The sequence below is a fragment of the Bombina bombina genome, chromosome 7 (assembly GCF_027579735.1).
Source record: "Bombina bombina isolate aBomBom1 chromosome 7, aBomBom1.pri, whole genome shotgun sequence".
In the NCBI taxonomy this organism is placed as follows: domain Eukaryota; kingdom Metazoa; phylum Chordata; class Amphibia; order Anura; family Bombinatoridae; genus Bombina; species Bombina bombina.
In genome coordinates this window covers 552553869-552567082 of record NC_069505.1, presented here as the reverse complement: position 1 = coordinate 552567082, position 13214 = coordinate 552553869, and the positions used below count along the sequence as shown (strand labels likewise).

General features: G+C 38.3%; 2 protein-coding genes across 2 annotated transcripts; both read right to left on the bottom strand.

The window, feature by feature from the left end:
* Positions 1-442: 442 nt before the first annotated feature.
* LOC128636558 (olfactory receptor 1L4-like) lies at positions 443-1414 on the bottom strand. The gene has a single exon (XM_053689553.1). The coding sequence runs from the start codon at positions 1412-1414 to the stop codon at positions 443-445; it is 972 nt and encodes a 323-aa protein (XP_053545528.1).
* Positions 1415-11734: 10320 nt separating this feature from the next.
* Positions 11735-12015, bottom strand: LOC128636557 (small nuclear ribonucleoprotein F-like). Its single transcript, XM_053689552.1, is given in 2 exon segments — positions 11735-11847; positions 11850-12015. Coding segments are annotated over 2 exon segments (279 nt in total).
* Positions 12016-13214: the final 1199 nt, after the last annotated feature.

Below are 13214 nucleotides of genomic sequence, written 5' to 3'. Positions count from 1 at the left end.
CAATTTCTACCCTGATTATCATCACACATAGGTTGCCTACCTCATATGGTGGATTTTTTGAAGAGCCGTTCAATGGAACTTGCAACTTCTAGATGTTGAAGGGCATAAACGGCGTACTAGAGAGTCATGATGCCTTTCATTAATTGGTGTTGTATACAACATATATTTTGTTTTTAAGCACCTACCTCACAACTGTTTTAAGAACCCCTTTTAGTTTTCAGGACTTTTTAAATTCCCTTTCAGTTGCATGCTAGGCTAAAATTATTTAAGCAAGTCTATGAGACAACATACAGAATTGAAGTGTGACATTTGATGTCTGAACATGGTGAAAATTCCCTTATTTCCTCTAATTGGCCATATAGCATTTCCTCAGACCTTTTAAACTCAAGAAATATTGGTTATCATATGATTTTACAGTCATTGATATATCTCAGCAATTTTGTTATATGTTGGTCGGACTTTCTCCTTTTTGTGTCCATCTTTCACCCTCATTCCCTTTAAACTGTATCACGCGTTTCACAGCAGCTTTGACTTCCTTGTTTCTCAGACTGTATATAAAAGGGTTAAGCATTGGTGTAAGGACACTGTATGTCACACTGACCACCCGATCATAGACAGGTGAATAGAGTGAGCTTGGACGAAAGTACATAAATATGACTGAGCTATAAAAAATGATAACCACTGTGAGATGCGAGGAGCAAGTTGAGAAGGTCCTTCTTCTTCCACAAGAGGTCCGTAATTTCAAAACAGCTCTTATGATGAGGGTGTAAGAACCTAATATGAAAAGCATTGGTCCCATAACTATGAGTGAACCCTCAATGAAGACAACCAATTGTCGGTCAGTAGTGTCTATACAAGAAATCATTAATAATGCTGGCACATCACAGAAGAAGTGGTGGACAATGGAAAAACAAAATGGAAGTGTAGAGGTCATAATTGTAAATAATGTTGAGTGTAGACAAACGATAAGCCATGAAGAGGCTATCAAACATATACACATTCTCTTGCTCATTATTGTTGAGTAACGTAGTGGTTGGCAAATCGCTGCATATCTGTCGAGGGCCATGATGGCTAGAAGGAAACTGTCCATGTTCCCCACTGCATGGAAGAAAAAGAGTTGGAGAAAACAACCATGGAAGGATATATCATTGTTCCTTGATAAAAGACCACTTAAAGCTTTGGGAACTGTGATAGATGCCAGCCAAACATCCACCAAAGAGAGGTTACCGAGCAGCATGTACATGGGTGTGTGAAGCTGGTTTTGTGTTAGGATAAGTGCAGAGATTAATGCATTTCCGAGTATGCAGATACCATATGCCGTCATAAAGAAGGAAAACAGAGGGATGCGTAAGTTTGGCTTCTCAGAAAGACCAAGTAACACAAAACCCTCCATTGTTAGATTCCTAGACTCCATATTCACTAGAATTTATTCATCAGCAATGGATAATCACACTGTGAGACATCTCTGATAAACCCACAAACATACACACTCCTTGACACCATGATGCAAGAGGAACCTGTAAAAGTAGGGAGAAATATTTATTGAAAACTGTTATATTTCTGTGACAAACGAAGACACAAATAAGACTATTGCGGATGAAGTGTGTAGTATAGGGTCTGCAGCTTAATCTCATTAAAAAGCACTTTAAAATGTTTCGACATACATACTGTATACACACACATACACACACATACAGTCATACATGCATATACACACATATATTCATACATACACATATAGACATACATACACACATACACACACACACATATACATACATACACATATAGACATACATACACACATACACACACACATATACATACATACACATATAGACATACATACACACATACACACACACATATACATACTGTATACACACACACACATACAGTCATAAATGCATATACACACACATATTCATACATACACATATAGACATACTGTACATACACACATATACATACATACACATATAGACATACATACACACATACACACACATATATACATACATATACACACACATATACATACATACACATATAGACATACATACACACATACACACACATATACATACATACACACATATACATACATACACATATAGACATACATACACACATACACACACAAATACAGTATACATTCATACATACATAAACACACATATATACACACACACATGCATATACACACATATACATACGCACATATACATTCATACACATAAATACACACACACGCATGCATATACACACATATACATACGCACATATACATTCATACACATACATACACACACACACATATACAAAAACACACATATACACAAACACACACATACATAAACATACATATACACACATATACATTCATACACACATATATACATACATACATATACACATACATATACACACATGCATGCATATATACACATATACATTCATACACATTCATACACACACATATACATACATACATACACATGCAAATACTGTACAGATTCACACACACATATATAAACACACATATACACTGGCATTCAAAAGTTTGGGGTCATTTAGATATTGTCTTGTTTTTTAAAAAAAAAGCAATATTTTTTTGTCCATAACAATAACATCAAATTGATCAGAAATACAGTGTAGACATTGTTAACGTTGTATTTGACTATTGTAGCTGTAAACGGCTGATTTTTAATTGAAAATCGACATAGGCGTACACAGACTCATTATCAGCAACCATCTGTCCTGTGTTCCAATGGCACGTTGTGTTTGCTAATCCAGGTTTATCATTTCAAATGGCTAATTGGTCATTAGAAACCCCTTTTTCAATTATGTTAGCAAAGCTGAAAACTGTTGTGCTGATTAAAGAAGCAATAAAACTATTCTTCATTAGACTAGTTGAGTATCTGGAGCATCAGCAATTGTGTATTCGATTACAGGCTCAAGATGGGCAGAAACAAAGAACTTTCTTCTGAAACTCGTCAGTTTATTTTTGTTTTAAGAAATGAAGGCTATCCCATGCAAGAAATTGTCAAGAAACTGAAAATCTCATACAACGCTGTGAACTACTCCCTTCACAGAACAGCGCAAATAAAAATAACATATTCCTGTATGTGAAGAACATTGGAATATTAAATATGTACAGTATATATACATTAAAAACACAAATACATATGTACATACCCATATATATATATATATATATATATATATATATATATACAAAACACGGAAGGGGACTGCACTCTCAGACCGGACCAGGTGCACATCCCATGACCCTGCAACATGCTCAGCCCTGGGTGCTCACTGGCAATCACACGAAGCTGTGCTATCCCCAGAGTCACAGGCAGTTAACCCCAGACAGGTCTGGGTGCAAGAACCATAGGGAAAATTACAAAACAAATTAATACAACCCCCCCCCCCCCCCGAGAAAGTCCAGCACTCACTTACAAGCTCTCAGCTAAGATTAAAAGCAAAAATGGAAGGGTTAGTTACTGCATTTGGCTAAATGGGACAAGCCCAGGTACCACGTCAAGGTTTCTTCCAAAAACCTGGGACCCTAAACAGCCACACAATGCAAGCTCTCAATCCAACAAACTGGGAACAAGTGAAGGGTGCACAGGCTTATGTAATCACCCCAGACATATACAAAACACGGAAGGGGGCTGTACTCTCAGTGCATACATACACATATTTAGACATGTATATGTCTGTATATATACATTATCCCTTTGTAGTCAAACACCTTGTCAAATACCATCTAACTTTTAACCTGTATAACTTTTTTCATTAATATATATGGGAATATCTTTTATCAGATAGTGTTTAAATGAGTGTAACTGTAATTTTCAATGTATTTATGTTGTGTTTAGCGCAATTTATTTTAGCACTCTACCCTCTATGCAAGCTTTTCAGTTGTGCTAACATAACGAGCGTAAAATGTGAATGCGCTTTTGCGATCATGCTTACTTTCAACTTATAATACAAGTGCTCTTCCCGACACACGCATAACCCCAATATCGCTTGCATGCAACAGTTAGCGCACCAATTGTAATTTAGACTTTAAAGGGACATGCCACCCACATAAATTTCTTTTATGATTTAGAAAGAGAATGCAATTTTAAACATCTTTCTAATTGACTTATATTATCTAATTTGTTTTATTCTCTTGATATTCTTTGATGAAAAGCATATCTAGATATGCTCACTAGCTGCTGATTGGTTGCTGCACATAGAAGCCTCGTGTGATTGGCTCACCATGTGCATTGCTTTTTCTTCAACTAAGGATATTTAAAAAATGAAGCAAAATAAATAATGGAAGTAAATTGTAATGTTGTTTAAATTTCTATTCTCTATCTGAATCATGAAAGAAAGATTTTGGGTTTAGTGGCCCTTTAATGTAGTAAAGGGGGTTGGATATCAAATTAGTTTTTATCACAGCAAAATATTATTCCATATATCAAATCATTTGAACAATAGAAACATGGGTCCTAACGTGTTATAACTGGCTACTAACTTTTTTATTATTATTAATATTCTGCATATTTGCATATACAACCATTCTTGTCTGTTCTCTACAAAAAAGGGTGGCTTTAAATAAATTTGTAGACCCTTGTCATTCACGCATTATATCATTTGTTTAAAGGAAAAAAAACTTATTTAGATTTTGCATAAATTAGGAAAATGTGATAAATTCTTAATCCACAAAACACCAAGTTTAAAGCACCACTAAATACAGAATAATTAAATAACTGACAAATACACAGTAAAAAGAAAATGCTATAGCACTTTTTTTGAATTTGAAATAAGAAGTAGAATATTTTCTGGCAAATTTAAAAAATAATCCAATTTCCCTTCCCTTGTATCACATGACAGCCATCAGCCAATCACAAATTGCATACACATATATACTGTGCACATTTGCACATGCTCAGAAGGAGTTGGGACATCAGAAAGTTTACATATAAAAACAATGTGCACAGTTTGATAATTGAAGTTTAGTGGAAAATGGTTTTAAATTGCTGCTCTATCTGAGTTATAAAAATTTAATTTTGACTTTAGTGTCCCTTTAAAGAAGTAAGGACTAATCTCTATATACATCTATATAAGTAATAACATTTTTCATTGATTTCTACCTATTATATAATTAACATGTTTTTAAATGAACTATAATCTTTTATAGGATATCATTTGTATATAATTGTTAACAGAATTGTTCCCTTTAAAGAGACATGAAACACAAAAAAAAATGATTTCATGATTCAGACAGAGCATATAATTAACAACTTCCCAAATTAGTTATATTATCAAATGCGCTACTTTCTCTTTGTATCCTTTGTTGAAGGTGCAGCAATGCACTACTGGGCGCTAAATGAACATATCTAGCGAGTGAACGACAAGAGAAGAATGTGTATCCTCCAATCAGCAGCTAGCTCCTAGTAGTGCATGCTGCTGCTGAGCATATGGACAAATGCTGTTTTTTCAACAAAGGATAAAAAGAGAGCAAAGCATATTATATCATATAAATCATATAGAAAGTTTTTTAAAAACAAATGTTCTATCTGATTCATTAAAGTTTAATTTGAACTTTTCTGTCCCTTTAAAGAGCCTTTCAATACAAGATAATTGCATTATCAACAAGTGCAAAATAAAATTAACAAAATAAAAAGACAATTCAATCACACTTTAAATTTTGAATGAGCAGTACATTTTTTCTGGCAATTTTCAAAATGTATTTAAATTTGCCAGCCCCTGGTGTCATGTGACAGCCATCAGCCAATCACAGATCATACATGTACACTGTAAACTCTTGCATATGCTCAGTAGGACCTGGTGCCTCAGAAAGTGTGAATAAAAAAAGACTGTGCACAATTTGGCCATGGAAGTACATTGTAAATATATATCAAAAAATTATGACAGTGCAGTTTATTTTCTCTTGTAAGGTGTATCCAGTCCACGGATCATCCATTACTTGTGGGATATTCTCATTCCCAACAGGAAGTTGCAAGAGGACACCCACAGCAGAGCTGTTACATAGCTCCTCCCCTAACTGTCATAGCCAGTCGTTCTCTTGCAACTCTCAACAAGCATGGAGGTAGTAAGAGAGAGTGGTGAAATATAGCTAGTTTATTTTCTTCAATCAAAAGTTTGTTATTTTTAAATAGTACCGGAGTTGTGCTATTTTATCTCAGGCAGTAAATAGAAGAAGAATCTGCCTGAGTTTTCTATGATCTTAGCAGGTTGTAACTAAGATCCATTGCTGTTCTCACATATGTCTGAGGAGAGAGGTAACTTCAGCGGGAGAATGGCGTGCAGTTTACTCTGCTATGAGGTATGTGCAGTTACAATTTTTTCTAGAGATGGAAATGCTAGAAAATGCTGCTGATACCGGATTAATGTAAGTTAAGCCTGAATACAGTGATTTAATAGCGACTGGTATCATGCTTACTCTCAGGGGTAATACCCTTTTAAAATTGCAATATAAAACGTTTGCTGGCATGTTTAATCGTTTTTATATATGCTTTGGTGATAAAACTGGCTTAAATTTTGCCTAGAAACAGTTTCCTGAGGCTTTCCACTGTTGAACTGTGGCAGTTTGTTGTGACTGTTAAAAAACGTCTATATCATTTTTTTGATCCGTTTTTTGAACTAAAGGGTTAATCATCCATTTGCAAGTGGGTGCAATGCTCTGTTAACTTTTTACATACACTGTAAAAATTTCGTTTGATTTACTGCCTTTTTTCACTGTTTTTCAAATTTTGACAAAATTTGTTTCTCTTAAAGGCACAGTACCGTTTTTTATATTTGCTTGTTAACTTGATTTAAAGTGTTTTCCAAGCTTGCTAGTCTCATTGCTAGTCTGTACAAACATGTCTGACATAGAGGAAACTCCTTGTTCATTATGTCTAAAAGCCATGGTGGAACCCCCTCTTAGAATGTGTACCAAATGTACTGATTTCACTTTAAGCAATAAAGATCATATTCTGTCTTTAAAAAAATTATCACCAGAGGAATCTGACGAGGGGGAAGTTATGCCGACTAACTCTCCCCACGTGTCAGATCCTTTGACTCCCGCTTAAGGGACTCACGCTCAAATGGCGCCAAGTACATCTAGGGCGCCCATAGCGTTTACTTTACAAGACATGGCGGCAGTCATGGATAATACACTGTCAGCGGTATTAGCCAGACTACCAGAATTTAGAGGTAAGCGAGATAGCTCTGGGGTTAGACGAGATGCAGAGCATACTGACGCTTTAAGAACCATGTCTGATACTGCCTCACAATATGCAGAAGCTGAGGAAGGAGAGCTTCAGTCTGTGGGTAATGTTTATGACTCAGGAAAGATACCTGATTCTGATATTTCTACATTTAAATTTAAGCTTGAACACCTCCGCATGTTGCTCAGGGAGGTTTTAGCTGCTCTGAATGACTGTGATACTATTGCAGTGCCAGAGAAATTGTGTAGACTGGATAAATACTATGCAGTGCCGGTGTGTACTGATGTTTTTCCAATACCTAAAAGGTTTACAGGCATTATTAATAAGGAATGGGATAGACCAGGTGTGCTGTTCTCTCCCCCTCCTATTTTTAGAAAAATGTTTCCAATAGACGCCACCACACGGGACTTATGGCAGACAGTCCCTAAGGTGGAGGGAGCAGTTTCTACTCTAGCAAAGCGTACTACTATCCCTGTTGAGGACAGTTGTGCTTTTTTAGATCCAATGGATAAAAAATTAGAAGGTTACCTTAAGAAAATATTTATTCAACAAGGTTTTATCCTACAGCCCCTTGCATGCATTGCTCCTGTCACTGCTGCTGCGGCGTTCTGGTTTGAGTCTCTGGAAGAGGCTTTACAGGTAGCGACTCCATTGGATGACATACTTGGCAAACTTAGAGCACTTAAGCTAGCCAATTCTTTTATTCTGATGCTATTGTTCATTTGACTAAACTAACGGCTAAGAATTCTGGTTTTGCTATACAGGCGCGCAGAGCGCTATGGCTTAAATCATGGTCAGCTGACGTGACTTCAAAATCTAAGCTGCTTAACATTCCCTTCAAGGGGCAGACCCTATTCGGGCCTGGTTTGAAGGAGATTATTGCTGATATCACTGGAGGAAAAGGTCATGCCCTTCCTCAGGACAGGTCCAAATCAAGGGCCAAACAGTCTAATTTTCGTGCCTTTCGAAACTTCAAGGCAGGTGCGGCATCAACTTCCTCTAATGCAAAACAAGAGGGAACTTTTGCTCAATCCAAGACGGTCTGGAGACCAAACCAGACCTGGAACAAAGGTAAGCAGGCCAAAAAGCCTGCTGCTGCCTCTAAGACAGCATGAAGGAACGGCCCCCTATCCGGTAACAGATCTAGTAGGGGGCAGACTTTCACTCTTCACCCAGGCGTGGGCAAGAGATGTCCAGGATCCCTGGGCGTTGGAAATTATATCCCAGGGATATCTTCTGGACTTCAAAGCTTCCCCCCCAAAAGGGAGATTTCACCTTTCACAATTATCTGCAAACCAGATAAAGAGAGAGGCATTCTTACACTGTGTACGAGACCTCCTAGTTATGGGAGTGATCCATCCAGTTCCAAAGGAGGAACAGGGACAGGGTTTTTACTCAAATCTGTTTGTGGTTCCCAAAAAAGAGGGAACCTTCAGACCAATTTTGGATCTAAAGATCTTAAACAAATTCCTCAAAGTTCCATCATTCAAGATGGAAACCATTTGTACCATCCTACCTATGATCCAGGAGGGTCAATATATGACTACAGTGGATCTAAAGGATGCTTATCTTCACATTCCGATACACAGAGATCATTATCGGTTTCTCAGGTTTGCCTTTCTAGACAGGCATTACCAGTTTGTAGCTCTTCCCTTTGGATTAGCTACAGCCCCAAGAATCTTTACGAAGGTTCTAGGGTCGCTTCTGGCGGTCCTAAGGCCGCGGGGCATAGCAGTGGCCCCTTATTTAGACGACATCCTGATACAGGCGTCAAACTTCCAAATTGCCAAGTCTCATACGGACGTAGTACTGGCATTTCTGAGGTCGCATGGGTGGAAAGTGAACGAGGAAAAGAGTTCTCTATCCCCACTCACAAGAGTTTCCTTCCTAGGGACTCTGATAGATTCTGTAGAAATGAAAATTTACCTGACGGAATCCAGGTTATCAAAGCTTCTAAATTCCTGCCGTGTACTTCATTCCATTCCGTGCCCTTCGGTGGCTCAGTGTATGGAAGTAATCGGCTTAATGGTAGCGGCAATGGACATAGTGCTGTTTGCACGCTTACATCTCAGACCGCTCCAACTATGCATGCTCAGTCAGTGGAACGGGGATTACACAGATTTGTCCCCTCAACTGAATCTGGACCAAGAGACCAGGGATTCTCTTCTCTGGTGGCTATCTCGGGTCCATCTGTCCAAAGGTATGACCTTTCGCAGGCCAGATTGGACAATTGTAACAACAGATGCCAGCCTTCTAGGTTGGGGTGCTGTCTGGAACTCCCTGAAGGCTCAGGGATTATGGACTCAGGAGGAGACTCTCCTTCCAATAAATATTCTGGAACTAAGAGCGATATTCAATGCTCTTCAGGCTTGGCCTCAGTTAGCAACTCTGAGGTACATCAGATTTCAGTCGGACAACATCACGACTGTGGCTTACATCAACCATCAAGGGGGAACAAGAAGTTCCCTAGCGATGTTAGAAGTTTCAAAAATAATTCGCTGGGCAGAGATTCACTCTTGCCACCTATGAGCTATCCATATCCCAGGTGTAGAGAACTGGGAGGCGGATTTTCTAAGTCGTCAGACTTTTCATCCGGGAGAGTGGGAACTCCATCCGGAGGTGTTTGCCCAATTGATTCATAGTTGGGGCAAACCAGAACTGGATCTCATGGCATCTCGCCAGAACGCCAAGCTTCCATGTTACGGATCCAGGTCCAGGGATCCCAAGGCGACACTGATAGATGCTCTAGCAGCGCCCTGGTCTTTCAACCTGGCTTATGTGTTTCCACCGTTTCCTCTGCTCCCTCGACTGATTGCCAAGATCAAGCAGGAGAGAGCATCAGTGATTCTGATAGCACCTGCATGGCCACGCAGGACCTGGTATGCAGATCTAGTGGACATGTCATCCTTTCCACCATGGTCTCTGCCTCTGAGACAGGACCTTCTACTTCAGGGTCCTTTCAACCATCCAAATCAAATTTCTCTGAGACTGACTGCCTGGAGATTGAACGCTTGATTTTATCAAAGCGTGGCTTCTCCGAGTCAGTCATTGATACTTTAATACAGGCACGAAAGCCTGTAACCAGGAAAATTTACCATAAGATATGGCGTAAATATCTTTATTGGTGTGAATCCAAGGGTTACTCATGGAGTAAGGTCAGGATTCCCAGGATATTATCTTTTCTCCAAGAAGGTTTGTAAAAAGGATTGTCAGCTAGTTCCTTAAAGGGACAGATTTCTGCTCTGTCTATTCTTTTGCACAAGCGTCAGGCAGATGTTCCAGACGTTCAGGCATTTTGTCAGGCTTTAGTTAGAATCAGGCCTGTGTTTAAACCTGTTGCTCCACCATGGAGCTTAAATTTGGTTCTTAAGGTTCTTCAAGGAGTTCCGTTTGAACCTCTTCATTCCATAGATATCAAACTTTTATCTTGGAAAGTTCTTTTTTTGGTAGCTATTTCCTCAGCTCGTAGAGTCTCCGAGTTATCTGCCTTACAATGTGATTCTCCTTATCTGATTTTTCATACTGATAAGGTAGTCCTGCGTACCAAACCTGGGTTTTTACCTAAGGTGGTATCTAACAAGACTATCAATCAAGAAATTGTTGTTCCATCCTTGTGTCCTAATCCTTCTTCGAAGAAGGAACGTCTATTACACAATCTGGACGTGGTCCGTGCTTTAAAGTTTTACTTACAAGCTACTACAGATTTTCGTCAAACATCTGCTTTGTTTGTTGTCTACTCTGGACAGAGGAGAGGTCAAAAGGCTTCGGCAACCTCTCTTTCTTTTTGGCTAAGAAGCATAATCCGCTTAGCCTATGAGACTGCTGGACAGCAGCCTCCTGAAAGGATTACAGCTCATTCTACTAGAGCTGTGGCTTCCACTTGGGCCTTTAAAAATGAGGCTTCTGTTGAACAGATTTGCAAGGCGGCGACTTGGTCTTTGCTTCACACTTTTTCAAAATTCTACAAATTTGATACTTTTGCTTCTTCGGAGGCTATTTTAGGGAGAAAGGTTTTACAGGCAGTGGTACCTTCCGTTTGAGTACCTGCCTTGTCCCTCCCTTCATCCGTGTACTTTAGCTTTGGTATTGGTATCCCACAAGTAATGGATGATCCGTGGACTGGATACACCTTACAAGAGAAAACACAATTTATGCTTACCTGATAAATTTATTTCTCTTGTGGTGTATCCAGTCCATGGCCCGCCCTGTCGTTTTAAGGAAGGTAATTTTTAAATTTTTATTTTTATGGTTCCTCCTTTCTCGGCTTGTTTTCGGTCGAATGACTGGCTATGACAGTTAGGGGAGGAGCTATATAACAGCTCTGCTGTGGGTGTCCTCTTGCAACTTCCTGTTGGGAATGAGAATATCCCACAAGTAATGGATGATCCGTGGACTGGATACACCACAAGAGAAATAAATTTATCAGGTAAGCATAAATTGTATTTTTAACAAGAAATAAAGACTTCAGTAAACAAAAATAAAGTATTATTCATTTTCTGCATTCAATATATAAACCAAAGGCGAATCTGAACGTATTCTCGCATCTCTCCATCTTCTTCCTCCTCTTCTACACCGCGTATATATAACACATTGTTACATCATATTATAATGTCACAAGGTGTCCTGACAATGCACCATCTATGTATTCTGTGTTTGCAAGCTGCATGTATCCATCTACAGAAGCCAAGTAGCCTTTGAATTCCATTCCCCACTTTAGCTTCGCCATCACTGGTTTACCAGTGAGACCATTGAGAAAGTGTTTGGGATTCAAGGGTAAATTCATGATGCAGCGGATGCTTATCTCATGATCAATCGCACACAAACCGAAAAAATTCCTCCCCGGAGCGTCCAAATGAACACACCGCCGGAGCTAAGCGGGAAATGGCTTGCTAAATCCTTTTTTTTAAGTTATTTAGTGAATTTATAATCACTATATCATTTTTTTCTAAACGTGAAAACCTGGTATAAACAGTGCCCAACCGAAACTCCAATGACTTTAACCTCTCAAGCTACTATTTTACAGAGAAAACAGACCTAATTTAACAAAACCTCTTCACATAACTTAATACATTCTCCTTTCCTTGTTTGTTTCTAATTTTGCAGTGTTTGCTGATGAGAAGTATTTTCCCAAACCACACTCCCTATTTAAAGTGAGGTTGTACCAGAGATTTACATAGTAAAAAAAAATTACTTTTTTGCTCTTATGCCCATACATTTTATAAACTATACTACTGTATTTGCTTTTGTAATCCTACCTAACAATCCAATACTACATTTATTGTGGACATTGAACATTGAAATAAAATAAGACATTGTGAACCTACCCATTGTTGAGTAGGTTCATAATTTGCAGCTTAGTCTAATATACAGGAATTATTTTAGTAAAGGAATGGGTGGTACGAGGGAAAATGTATTTTCTGATCCAAATTCAAGGGTTAAATTTATTAGTGCTTGAATTAGCTTACCCTTGAATTCTAGAGTTGTGGGCAATAAATATACACAGTTATGTACTTGAAATGCAAAAAGAGATTGCAAAAGACAAAAGAGATTGCCCCACTCTATTACTCTATGTGTGAAAGAGAAAAATAATAAAACATTATTAGTTTGGACAGTGTCTGTATTGATAATTACCAATAGTTGGGTGTATTTACAGCGTAAGGGATATTTATTATAAAGGTAACACTCCCAGATACTGTGGCATATTCAACATTGATGTAAAATAATCTTTACAAGTATCTATAATTAGATTCAGTACTAGCTAGTGTTCGGATCAGTTACCGGTAAATGTTGGCTGTCTTTACAGCAATACCCAATAATTTTTAACGCTCCAACACTACCAGATTATAACAAACATCATTTGACTAACTAATAACACTTTACAGGTGGGCTTTTGTTAGCCTGGTTATATTATAGCTGCCATTGAAAAACACTGGACTTGCATGTTAATTAACGTTTATCACTGCCATCAGTAACTCTACTAAA